This window comes from Hippocampus zosterae, chromosome 10 (genome assembly GCF_025434085.1).
Source record: "Hippocampus zosterae strain Florida chromosome 10, ASM2543408v3, whole genome shotgun sequence".
Lineage (NCBI taxonomy): Eukaryota > Metazoa > Chordata > Actinopteri > Syngnathiformes > Syngnathidae > Hippocampus > Hippocampus zosterae.
In genome coordinates this window covers 21,514,239-21,527,555 of record NC_067460.1, presented here as the reverse complement: position 1 = coordinate 21,527,555, position 13,317 = coordinate 21,514,239, and the positions used below count along the sequence as shown (strand labels likewise).

General features: G+C 42.1%; 1 protein-coding gene across 1 annotated transcript; it reads right to left on the bottom strand.

The window, feature by feature from the left end:
* Positions 1 to 7,384: 7,384 nt before the first annotated feature.
* smtla (somatolactin alpha) lies at positions 7,385 to 11,078 on the bottom strand. Its single transcript, XM_052078625.1, has 5 exons — positions 10,935 to 11,078; positions 10,571 to 10,764; positions 9,762 to 9,875; positions 8,449 to 8,628; positions 7,385 to 7,680 (listed from the first exon to the last, which is right to left on the bottom strand). The coding sequence occupies exons 1-5, from the start codon at positions 10,939 to 10,941 to the stop codon at positions 7,486 to 7,488; spliced, it is 690 nt and encodes a 229-aa protein (XP_051934585.1). The 5' UTR covers positions 10,942 to 11,078; the 3' UTR covers positions 7,385 to 7,485.
* Between the last annotated feature and the right edge of the window lie 2,239 nt (positions 11,079 to 13,317).

Below are 13,317 nucleotides of genomic sequence, written 5' to 3'. Positions count from 1 at the left end.
ACCTCTCAACAGCTGTTTCCTGACCCAAACTGTTCTCACTCTTGTGGCAGCAATTCAATCCAAAGTCTTGATGCAACTATTTAACTACACACAGCGTACCGAGAAAAAAAAAAAAAAACGCCTCCCAGTCGAAGCTACCAGTTACCTAGCAGTACTTCCTGTCAACGTTGGGGCATTTCCTCTTGGGTCATGTAGAGAAGGTGGTGCGTGGTTTTATATCTTCAAAACCGCATGGTATCGAGACTGAACCAGGCTACGATTTCTTTCCTGAAATCACCGACAACCTACCTCATTCGTCTTCATGAAGCCTGGTTACGAACTGCAGTGCGAGCAAATTCAGTGCAAGCTATGGAGGCCGCTTGCGCTGCTTGCATAGGCCTGCAATAATAATAATAATAAATAATAAATAATAATAATTGTGGCGACCCGGTAGTCCAGTGGTTAGCACGTCGGCTTCACAGTGCAGAGGTGCCGGGTTCGATTCCAGCTCCGGCCTCCCTGTGTGGAGTTTGCATGTTCTCTCCGGGCCTTTGTGGGTTTTCTCCGGGTGCTCCGGTTTCCTCCCACATTCCAAAAACATGCATGGCAGGCTGATTGGGCGCTCTAACTTGTCCCTAGGTGTGAGTGTGAGCGTGGATGGTTGTTTGTCTATGTGTGCCCTGCGATTGGCTGGCAACTGATTCAGGGTGTCCTCCGCCTACTGCCCGAAGACAGCTGGGATAGGCTCCAGCACCCCCCGCGACCCTCGTGAGGATCTAGCGGTTCGGAAATTGGATGGATTGGATGGAATAATAATTGTTATAACAGTGCAATTTTCTCTCAAATTGGTCGACCACGTTATATGCTTTGATTGGTGTTCCGACATATTGTGCTTTGCAAGGCAGCCTGATTGAACACTCTAAATTGTCCCTTGGTGTGAGTATGAGCGGGGTTGGCTGTTCATCTCTGTATGCCCTGCGATTGGCTGGCAATCGGTTCAGGGTGTCCCCCGCCTATTCCCCGAAGATGGCTGCGATGGGCTCCAGCACTCCCCGCCACCCTGGTGAGGATAAACGGATCAGAAAATGAATGAATGAATGAATAAAATGGGTGTACTGGGGCAATGAGGACAATGACATAGAATGCAACTTCACTTTCCTCCCACAGTCCAACCACAGGCACCTTTGATGAATAGAAGACTTAAAATCGGCGTGGGACTTGTTTGTCGATACTGCTTGTGCGAATATCTGGAGGCTTGTCCAGAGTGTACCCCACCTCTCACCCAAAGTCACTGGATAGGCTGGCTGACCTGCGACCCATTCGCGCCAGACTGTCAAAGTATCAGACTTACAATGTTAAAAATGAGTTGCGGAAAGCAATCTCAACCGGTTGTAAAAATAGCTTCGACAAAGGTTCTGGGGAAAAAAAAAAAACATCATTAAACATTTTGGCACATTTCCTTTCATCTCTCTGACAATAAATCATAAAAATTCCATATTGAAGTTGTTTATCGCCAATGACAACAACTCTTTCAAGAGCATCCCAAAACACAGCCTGCTTTTAGAGTGGAATCACTTGTGGAGGAGATTTGGAAAACACTTGAAAAGGAGGTCCCAAATGGGCCCACTCATAAACGCTTTGCCCCCTCCCCCTCCCCTCAACTCCCCACGCCCCTCAAGTGTGCTCGGCGAAATTGCCCTCTCGTCGCGAAATGAGGCAGATTGTTTGGGACAATTAGTCCGATGCCAGATACTGCCATGCTATGTTCCACACAATCACTGCCCCCATCAGCCAACCGTGTTTATCAGCATTACAAATGGAAAAGAACTCTGTGACGATTAGACCCTGGGAGTGGCAGTTTGCCCTGCCCTAAACAAGTATGCGGTGTTTGCTTAGTGTTTGCACGAGGTCCCACTGAGGGAGAGGCATGACAAATATTAAGGATAAAAGGAAGGAGGGAAGGAAGCAAATCTGACCAGAAGTAAAAAGTCAAAAAATAGAGATAGGTAGTCGCGACCTATCGAAATATCACCTGAGCTTTGATCAAGTGTGTTAGATAGGAAGAAATGAGGAAACATTCAAACAGTTGAGAAGGAAGAAAGGAAGGAAGGAGTTGTTCAGAAAATCAACAAACAGTTGATGAGTAAATATAATAAATACATATGCAAAAACGCATGTCACGAATCAGATAATTAAAGTCGATCAAATAATATATCAATTATAGAAAAAAAAAGTTAAGAAACTGAATCAAAAGAAATTAACGACTGCAAAAAGGAAAGACGACTCACAAATGTCAACGATCGATAAAGGTCATAAATCGAAACAACTCACAAATGTCAATGATAGATAAAGATCATAAATAGAAACAAATGTCGCAGGACCGCTAAAAGAGCTCAAGGAAGCTAGAAAGAGTTCAAGGAAGCAATTAATAGGCAACCACAAATGGGACTGGGGAAAACGCCAGGAATTGGAAAACAATAGTGATGTGGATTCACAAGACCCAAGACAGACCGGACGGCCTTATAAAACCATATTTTCAATTTGCGATCAGTGCTTGAGTCCAAGTCAACAACCGGCACTCCTTGTCTATGATAATACATCGCTCATGGATAAAAATACAATGAATTTGTTTCTTGCGCATATAAAATCTTGAATCATACTATGAAAGACGTTTACGTAGTGGCCGAAATATGACAAGGTCAAAGCAGTGACCCATTATTTCATCGACAGAAGATGTGACCGTACGTAAAACCGGTTTGAACGGCCTTATAAAGGTAAATTTACAGGCCCCTGCAAGTGTTTGTAACAGATGTAAGCTGATCATATTTATTCAATGGTCTGAACACCAGCGCGCCATCTGTTTCACATCCATTCGACTTAACGCGAACCTTCCCTCGGATTGCAAAATGCTCATTTTTATTTCCCGGTAAAGCTCTTGAGTTATAAGACGTATTAACTATTCCTAGGCGTTTATCACATTTGTTATTACCGTATTATCCTCACAAATATTACGCTACATTAGCTAGAATTCCATACTCCCTTTCCTCTCCCTTAAGGCTTCCTTGAAGGGTTAGCAAATTTCTTTTTTTATAGTTTTTTTCCTATCATAGATCAAGTTGTCATCTGGCCATCGCCTTTGCCTTTGTCCGGTGAAACACGACGTATGTATCTGTTGATGCAATTGCGCAAGGGCTGGCTACGGACCCCACTGTGCATCCGAGCATCTGCGCATGACGCCAAGCAGAGCCGCGCTGGAGAACGGAGAGCAACTTCCAACCCAACTTCTCCAATTTTATGCACCACAGTCTCCATTTCATCTCAACATTTCACATCACAAGCACAGTATTTGTAAAAGGGCTTGAGAGACGACATTGGAGGCTTTCTGCTGCCATCTAGTGGTCACATCTGGTAGTTACAAAGCCTGCGTCAACACAAGGCAAATTGAACATTGCGTGGTGCATCTGCTTTTACAAAGATGCTCAGTTTTGATTGACACGGCCATTTCAGCACACACGCTGTCCTACTTAACAAAGTACAGCTGTCACTATGACAGGTGTCAATCAAAGCTGGGCAATATTACCTTCCCTTCACTACAGTATTTAGATATAAGAATATATTCATTTTCTTTCATGAAATTAAGAATTCTCTCTCTCTCTCTCTCTCTCTCTCTCTCTCTCTCTGATTAAAGGAAATTGTAACGGAGCATGTTGCTATTTGGTGAGGAAATGCAGTTGGAAGACATTTTAAAGAGGGTTACATTGTGGTTTGAATGATGATATTACGTGAATACAGCGTTGTCGAGTGACAAAACCCAAATGTATTGTTTTAGGGATAGGGCGCTTTAATTTTAATGAGATCAATACCTCGTGTCGTTAGCTCTGTAAATAAAACAGTTCTTCAAAGTCAAACGACGTATATAAAAAAGATGAATGAAAAGAATCAAAGTTAAACGTGAGAAAGAATATGTTGTCTAATTGTTTCCAAGTGTGCTGGATTCACTGGCTAGTATTCATGTGCCTTTGCTTTTCTTCTTCTGCCAGAGTCAATTCAAAAGAATGATATTGTTGTTTTCTCGGTTTCACTTTGATGGGATGCTAATATATTTCCCAAGGATGTGCTCCATGTGAGTGTAGCTCTGTGATCAGACGCGATTTAAGTGATCTCCCGTAGTCGAGGTAAGCGGGTGGGACACTCGGGACTTTTTGAATGGTCTTTTGATAGCGTGTGTGTAAAGTCATTGCAACCAAAATGAACCTTGAGACAAACTCAACATGCAAGCAGACCTACACGAGGAGAAGATGTAACGATAGCTGGCCCGTTTCGTGAATTGATTTCTGAAAAATGAGAGAACCACTCTTATGTAACACGTAAAGCTAAAACAGCGATTTAAAGTTTGAATTCCTAAGAAATGGCACAAGTGTACTTCAAATATAACACACAATAGCAGCATCAAGTCCAAGTTCACATGTCTGTCGGCATTTAATGGACACGCTCTGCTTCATTCATTAGATTCCTTTTCGTCCTTGGAGAAAAAGTCGAACGCGTCCCTCGCAAAGCCTTAAACGGCGTTCCCTCTTGTGCAATAAACAATGAATCAATGTGAAGCTTTGTGCTCCCTCCAAACGGTGAACTTTCAATCTTGTTCGCGCCTCCAAATCAATTTAATGTCAAGTTATGTTTCAATGTCAAGCAAAAGCCAAACAAACAACACAAAGGCATCTGTGGCCAATCGGAAAGAGTCAAATAAATCAGCCTTATCACATTCAACCAGATGGAACCTGCGGATCATTTCTCTGCCAAACCCAAACTTCTTCTGTACCTTTAATTAGACGGTCACCTTTAAAAAGTCACCAATTCGCACATGTGGTTTTGGTCTTGAACGGGCCAAAGGAAAAACACAAAGGAGCCGAGCGCTCGTTCACCACAGAGGATTCGAGACATTTTCGCTCATTCAGAAAACCAAAGGAAGCATAAACAAAATAAATCGGTCCGAAGGCATTTATTCACTACATGACAAACGTTTGAACAGTTTGCGCGACAGTATAAAGCTCAATGCTGCCGCAGCGGAAAAAAATCAGTCTAAAACATTGGAGAGAATTTTGTTGTTCAAATCGCCATCATTCATAATAATGAAGTGTAATAATTATAAAAAAATAGACATAAAAAAAGTTGACTACATAGAAAAAAAATGCTAACAATGTTAGAATATTGTAGCATCCCAGCTAATGTTACAGTGAAAGTCCTCAACAACGAAACCTACATGGGCGAAAATATCCCTAGTATGAAACAATTTGCATGCATGAATAAAACACATTATGCAAGAAATTGATATAAGTGAAAGTAAATGCTGATCGTAAATGTCGAAATTTCTTTCCACGCTGGACATATGAAGTGTCAATTCGGTGTATGCTCATACTAATGCACTCTTGGAATGAGAATAAAAAAACTACACGTATATTTTTTGTGTGTGTGTGTTCGTGTTTATGTCTGATATAAAAATTTGCTACAGTGAAAAGTCCCTTGTTGTGAACAATTTCTTGCTGCAAACATGATTTCGTTGTAGAGGAGTTTCACTGTAATGCCCTTTGTCCCATGCACCTACAGGCTCAATGAGTAAATCATAGTAGGGATGCGACACACACTGGGCTCTTTCTAAAAGTATGCAGTTGATGTCAAAAATCTATACATTTGTAAATGAAAAGGGAAATTAGAGATAAGTGTTGCTTATCTGGACCCAAAGTGAATTGAGCACACCGATCAGCATCCGTTTGCACAAAGGCTCGAGGTCCATCGACACAAGATGTACAAGATCTCATCAAACCTTTTCATTCAGGGAAAGACAGCCATGGAATGAAAGCCAAACAAACACTGGTAATCTGTGGTGTCTTACTGAAAAGGAAATTATTAAATTTGAAAAAAAATGAAACTGCTTCCTGAAGTGAAGGAAGTGCACGATGTTTTGAGTCCTGTTTTTTGATCTAAGAAACACATAAGCAGACACACATTGGTGGGAAGACAAATGCAGACTCCATCACTTGCCTCCTTCTGCTTGCGGAGACTCACAGTATATCAAAGACAGAAAAGTGAAAACGCCAAGAAGCTCCCTCTGGCCACAGACACGAAAAGCAGGAAATTGCACTGATTTAAGACCAATCTCTTTTGGCATTTTCCTTCTTTTTCCTCGCCTAAAGGGAACACATTTGTTCCACAGCCGCTGGTTCAGAAATGGCTGGCGAAGAGGTTTTCCGTTTATTGCCGACAAGCTGATGAGATAAAGGCGGGATATCTGAGTTTGAAAAAAAAAAAAAAGAAAAAACAGAAAACGTTCTAATTCTTTCAAACTCGACCACATACTCATAACATCCGCATTTGTGCTGTCACAAAATCGTGTTTATGAGCAACATTGCCAAGGTCCCATTTCCAGTAAGGAGGGGTGCGAAATCCTGCTAACCCGCAAAAAGTGCTCAGATCGGATTTAAAAATTGACATAAAAGCCTACTTCAGCAGAAAGTTGTTTTTTTTTCCTGACATTATTTCGGCAGGGTCGTATCTAAAAAACATTCTTCTATTCCTACTTTTTCTACCATGTGCCACCAAAACCTCCAAAGTGGTCTGCGACAAAAATTACTTTGACACCCAAAATTAATTTGTCTTGTTTAATTTGAATCATTCCATTGAAAAACTCACATTGAAATTGTCCAGTTTGATTTAGAAGTTCTGCGATTGGCTGGCAACCGATTCAGGGTGTCCCCCGCCTAGTGCCCGGAGACGGCTGGAATGGGCCCCAGCACCCCCCGCGACCCTAGTGAGGATCAAGCGGTACAGGAGATGAATGAATGAATGAATGATTTAGAAGTTATTCATTTTCACTCACACTGTGACTGAGTGGGACCTGAAACCACGCTCCAAACATTCAAGTCAGGCAAATTACATTGACGCCCGTACCATCAGCTGTGTGATTTTTGAACATTCATTCATTCATTCATCTTCCTAACCGCTTGATCCTCACTAGGGTCGCGGGGGGTGCTGGAGCCTATCCCAGCTGTCTCCGGGCACTAGGCGGGGGACACCCTGAATCGGTTGCCAGCCAATCGCAGGGCACACAGAGACGAACAACCATCCACGCTCACACTCACACCCATGGACAATTTAGAGTGTTCAATCAGCCTGCCATGCATATTTTTGGAATGTGGGAGGAAACCGGAGCACCCAGAGAAAACCCACACAGGCCCGGGGAGAACATGCAAACTCCACACAGGGAGGCCGGAGCTGGAATCGAACCCGGTGCCTCTGCACTGTGAAGCCGACGTGCTAACCACTGGACTACCGGGCCGCCCATTTTTGAACATCTGCTCATTAAATCTCTTGCCTACGTGTCACAACACTACTCGATAAACGACACGAGTTCTTTTGTCTTTAAAAGCTTTTATTTCAAGTGCCGCCCCCACCCCTGCCATAACACTATCTACTAGGAATTCATAACAAGTTGAAGAGTGAATTTAGGTTTCAAGCACAATTGGAATTGTCGGTGTGTCGACACTTGAGAAGCTTGAGGAATATCGCCATTTTATGGGAATCTTTCTTGAAGCAGCTGAGTAAAATATAATCCCTCATGACAGATTCCACCATGTCTGTTTGCATGTCGTATCGGAACAGGCCTTGGTCACTGTAACTGGTTGTCAGAAGGCCCTCATTCAGCATCTGGACAGACACATTCGGTCACATCACAGGGGAACGTTTGACTCCAAGTGGTGTCAAAACATTGAACAGCGGTGGTCAAAGTGACGGATCGATGGTTCATTTTTTTTCGTTTGTCATTTAAACATCATTTCCCAACCTTCAGTGAGAAAAGGAAAAACATTTGACACTGGAAATTTTTTTTTCACAAACCGTATGAATGAAATCATGATGATGGTGTCTCAAATGACTTAACCAAATGACTTGCTCTATATGTGAGCCTGTTTCGTTAAACACATCAGTATTATTTTGCATCATGGGAAAAGGTGGCCATTGAGCAGAGCAGCATTAAAAAAAATGCTTTAAAAATTTGACCCTCGCAAAACTTCCATGTATCACAAGAGACTTCTGCTAAGCAAGTTATTTTATGGTGTCATCAATGAGGAATACCAATCAAGTGTGATCAGAACCATAGAAAATGAGTATAATAAATTCAAAGTAAATGTTGAAAATCGTTTACCCAAAAAGACAATGAAAAGTAGCTTCAAGTCTAATGACGGATGACTCACATGTCAACTAACGTTAGGCGTCAATTTCTTCAACAATTTGTTTCTGCAATATAATAATGAATAATAATTCATTAGAATCTCCCTGAAATGGCATATAATAGAACTGCTCTGTAAATATAGACATTGCTGGCCACTCCGGAATATTATCTGGAAGTATTCAGCAGGTCAACCATCATCACGAACCAAATGCTGCTTGCTAACGATTTCATTCTCCGTCGCCTACCTTTTTGATGAGTACGACGACTCCATGCTCCAGACTGATAAGTTTGTCGGACATCCACTTGGTCTTGTTGAGGAGCATTTCCGGAGCACCGTCATAGTGGTCTAGTGTTGTTTGGAGGTAGACCAAGGGCTCGATCCACGACTGGACCAGCATTAGCACGGAGTGGAGCAACCATTTGTCCTGGAAGGCATGAATGATTTACTAGATGTACAAATTTACTTGCTATGACTGATTCCTGCATTGGACTAAACTCCTCACCCCATAAAACGCCAAATAATCCATATGGAAGCCATGCACAGACACATGCACTCATTATGGAAATTGTCGTTGTCCAGGGACAAAATGTGGCTGCAGCTGTAGTTGTAGTGGTTTGTAAAATACTATTTAAGATTATTTGCTTGAGTAACTCCTAAAATGGCTTGTTTATTTTATTTTATTTATTTCTAAAGATGTAATTTATTATAATTTATTAAATTATTTAATTAATTTATTTACTGTTTAAAGTTTTTCTTATCTTATTTCTCTTGTCTTCGTTGAGCTGGATGGTTCAAATGATATGATGGTTCAGTATTATTTTCGTGAAATCATAACAAAACATTCAACAAGTACTCCGTTTTTCAAAAATGATTGATGATTAAATTGTCCTCCCGTTCTGGAATGACCCCTGAGACAGTTTACGGCTTGTTCAAAATCAACAATTCCAGTTTGGAACAAGTACCGTATTTTCATGACTATAAGGCGCTATTAAAAGTCTTAAATTTTCTCCAAAATGGACAGGACACGTTATAATGCGGAGCGTCTAGTGTATGCTCCGAGTTCCAAAGCCTGACTGAGAGCACCTCTGGCCGACATGCTGTTTATATATAGAAAAGGCGGAGTGAGTGACGGCAGGCATGCGGAAGTCTGCCAATGAGTGAAGAGTGGATGTGTAAGAAGACGCTAAAGGCACGCCCCTCGCAGTTACCAGTCACCAATGAGTGAAGGGTGGGCGTGTTGGAGAACGCTAAAGGCACGCCCCTAGCAGGTACCAGTCGCGTTAGTACATTGTAAAATGGCGAAATAAAGTACAACCGAAAACAGTTTTGCTTTGTTGCCTTTTTAAAAACGTGTTTTTAGAGTGCGTGCATGCATGCCGTTTGTTTAAGATGGCGTATGTTTTACCATGCCTGGCTGCGGCCAATAATACAGTGCATTTTGTGTATGTGTCAAATACAGAAATAGCACCCCTTACTAAGACAAAAACACGGTGCACCGAATGGTCGTGAAAATACGGTACATGAAATGCATTCACTTTAGCATAGGTTTGTGCTTACAGACATTTGCTGGACTTCGCCAATGGAGTTCGGAATGGGGATGGCCTTTGTAAAGCACGCGTAGGCCTCCTGGTTCCTCTGGAGCCGCAACGGGAATGGGACAAATATGTCCTCCTGCACATGACGCAGACAGGTGGCAGGTGGAGAGGTTACATACAAAAAAGGATTTTTTTCTATTCATTTAAAAAGAAAATGAAAAATGACAAACAAGAAGCCAACTTGGACATCATCTTCACGGCTTTTGCAGCAGCTATGACTGCAATCGCTCGTCAGCGTGGAACATCTCCTTTGTGACGAGTTCTACCCTCACCTCTGCATCCGGTTCATAATATATGCAGTGTACCTTTTTGAAAATCCCACGACGCCACTGATTTTCAATAAAACTGCAGCTCAGAGAAGATCGCGGGTGCGGCACTAAGAAGATCGTTAGGTGTGAAAAGACAACAGCGCACTGTGATTTTAGTTCAGTAAACGTACCTTACAAAATTTTGAGCATGAGCGCGAGTGGATACGAAAATGATGACAGATGACATTTTTTGTCAAGCTTTTGAGCATTGGAAGATAATAATATGCAACCATATTATTCAACACATCCACTAGCACTCTTTAACTCATTCACTCCCAAAGACGTTTTTAAACGTCTTTTCAGACTTGGTCTAGAATTGGCTAGTACTGAATGAGTTAATGAAATTGTATGGGTTGTTATCAATTTGTGAACCCTGTCACACATTTCAACTCTTGTGCTTCAAGGCAGCCCCCCACTCGTGCTGCAAATCTTGAATGTCTGTGTTCGGGTTACGGTTACTTACAAACAAAGAGCATGACTCTTCAGAGACGCGGAAGATGAGCTCGACATGCTGCATCACCCTGTCCAGAAGCTTATCCTGCGAAATGGATAAACAGTAGGGGTGGATGACCTGATCCTGGTCCGTACACTCGAGCAGGAAACTGGTGCTAAGAAGGCAAGGCCATAATAGCACGGCCCAGAGAGCTTCCCGTAGACCTGGAAACAAATGCAAACAATGCAGATGGTGTCAACCATTATAGAACTAGACCAGGAGCTTGAAAAATAATTGCTTTAGATTTCGCCACGCTTGAATCTTCAAAGAGCGCAGGCTCAAGCACTAAAACAGTCAAATCTGTATTAAGACGGATGAAAAAGTACAGGAATACCAGTCATCTTGGAGATTCTTCTGCCACCTGTCTTCTCAATGATGGCGCGAAGCAGGTGGTCAAGCCTCTTTTATGGAGCCTGACCAGGCCATGAATACATGAAAAGGTCGTCCCGGGCAGGGTTGGGCAAACTTTTGAACTTAAGTGCCACATTTGAGTTAATTTATTTCATCCGGCCCCTCCCTTACTTTCTTTTTTTATAATAACATTATTTTAACTGGATTAGTTATTCAAGTAATTCAATGGTAAAAAAATAAAATAAAAATATCCATTTATTAAATGTTAGCTACACAATAATCAAGTTATTAATTTGCCCATCCCTGAGTTGGGGCCATCGTAGCACATAGTGCATAAATTCAGTGGCAACTATGGGCAACTATAGTCAAAAATGCTTGGCAAGAACCTACAAAAAACTTGGACGATTGAGGGACTCATATTGAGGCCCAGACAGACCAGTGATTTTGAGCATTTCGATGTCAACTACGAGAACTTGAGTTACATTACACAAATCCTCTATTATTGAATTCTTCAATACATCACGGACATCGCAACAGCAGGCCGTGAGATTAAGAAAGATTGTCCCATTAAAAAAGCAAATGGAATAAAATGCCCAAACTGCCAACGCATATACACACAGACCCAAAACGCTTTTCTTCTCACAAAAAAAAAAACAAAAACAAAAACCAAAAAAAAGCATTGTCTGGAAAAAAGAATCCTCAAACCAGATTAAAAACAGCAGAAGAGATGAACGTCATAGCGCTACGGCTTTTCTCGTGTTTCTAGGGATTAGAAAACGCATTTGATGGGTGTCATGTTGCTGGATTCTACATCACGCGTGATGCATATTCACACTTTTCCATATTAAAACATTGTCGCCACTTCACCTTTCTCATCCCACCTCTAGTCCTTTGGCAGTTTGCCCGTGATGAAGAAGCTTGACACTTGTGTGACACCTGCCAGTGCTGTAACACCACTGTTTTTTGCTTCAGTGCAGGCTGCACAATGATACTTGAGCTTTTAAAAAGAAGGAATCAAACAAAGCATTCAACATAGCGTTGCGTTGTGTGGCCGAAAGTCATTTTCACTCTGGGACTTCACAAGCGGCAAGCACAATGAGCTCCAAACGATTGTCAAGCGTGCACACGGGAGAGCCTGCTCCTCTCTTTATCATTCCTGTTGTTGTCACAACGATCTCGCAGTTGAATGTCAATGTCGCGGCAGTGGAGGGAATACAAAGGGGAGTTTTCTTTGCAAGACTTTGACAGCCCGATGATTTCGTCGATTAATTAATTAATTAATCTAAATCTTAAAAAGATTAATTAATCTAACAGCAACAGAGTACACAGGCCAGCCTCCTCATGTTAACCGAATAGTAATTTAGCTCATAATGGCTGTGAAATTGTCACACACACACACACACACACACACATATATACATATATATATACATATATATATATATATATATATATATATATATATATATATATATATATATATATATAGTGTTCTCTTTGTTTATGTGTCAGTAGAAAACTAATGACATTGAGAGAGAGAACTGCGACTGACAAGTGCGATACGGGTTGTAACTTTGCCCCAGGCTTAATTACCATTTCACTTTGCAAAGACTTTCTTCTTTCAAGACAATATTGCTACTAATTGGGCTCCATTATTTTCCATGAGAAACCTATTCCCCTTGGGGAGTGAGGAAGAGCACACCTGCATGTAAAAGGAGAATTACAGATCCTTGGTATTCCTCAGCGCTGATGAATTTCTCTTGCGTGCTCCCCCCCTCTGGGATTTGGCAGTGTTTTGGTACCAGGGCTGTCTTGCTTAGTGATGTGTCATTTTTTTGACGGGGGATAAAGAGAGCAGGCGTGGAGCGTTAAAAATGAAATTGGTCACGTCTCCAGTCGCTCCAGACAACAAATGCAGGCGCACAACCAAGGTGATGCCTGTGTGTCGCAAAGTATCTGACAGCAATTTTGTTCCATAAATAAATAAATAAATAAATAAATATATTCATGCATTCATTCATCTTCCTAACCGCTTGATCCTCACTAGGGTCGCGGGGGGTGCTGGAGCCTATCCCAGCTGTCTCCGGGCAGTAGGCGGGGGACACCCTGAATCGGTTGCCAGCCAATCGCAGGGCACACAGAGACGAACAACCATTCGCACTCACACTCACACCTAGGGACAATTTGGAGTGTTCAATCAGCCTGACAAGCATATTTTTGGAATGTGGGAGGAAACCGGAGCACCCGGAGAAAACCCACGCAGGCCCGGGGAGAACATGCAAACTCCACACAGGGAGGCCGGAGCTGGAATCGAACCCGGTACCTCTGCACTGTGAAGCCGACGTGCTAACCACTGGGCTACCGGG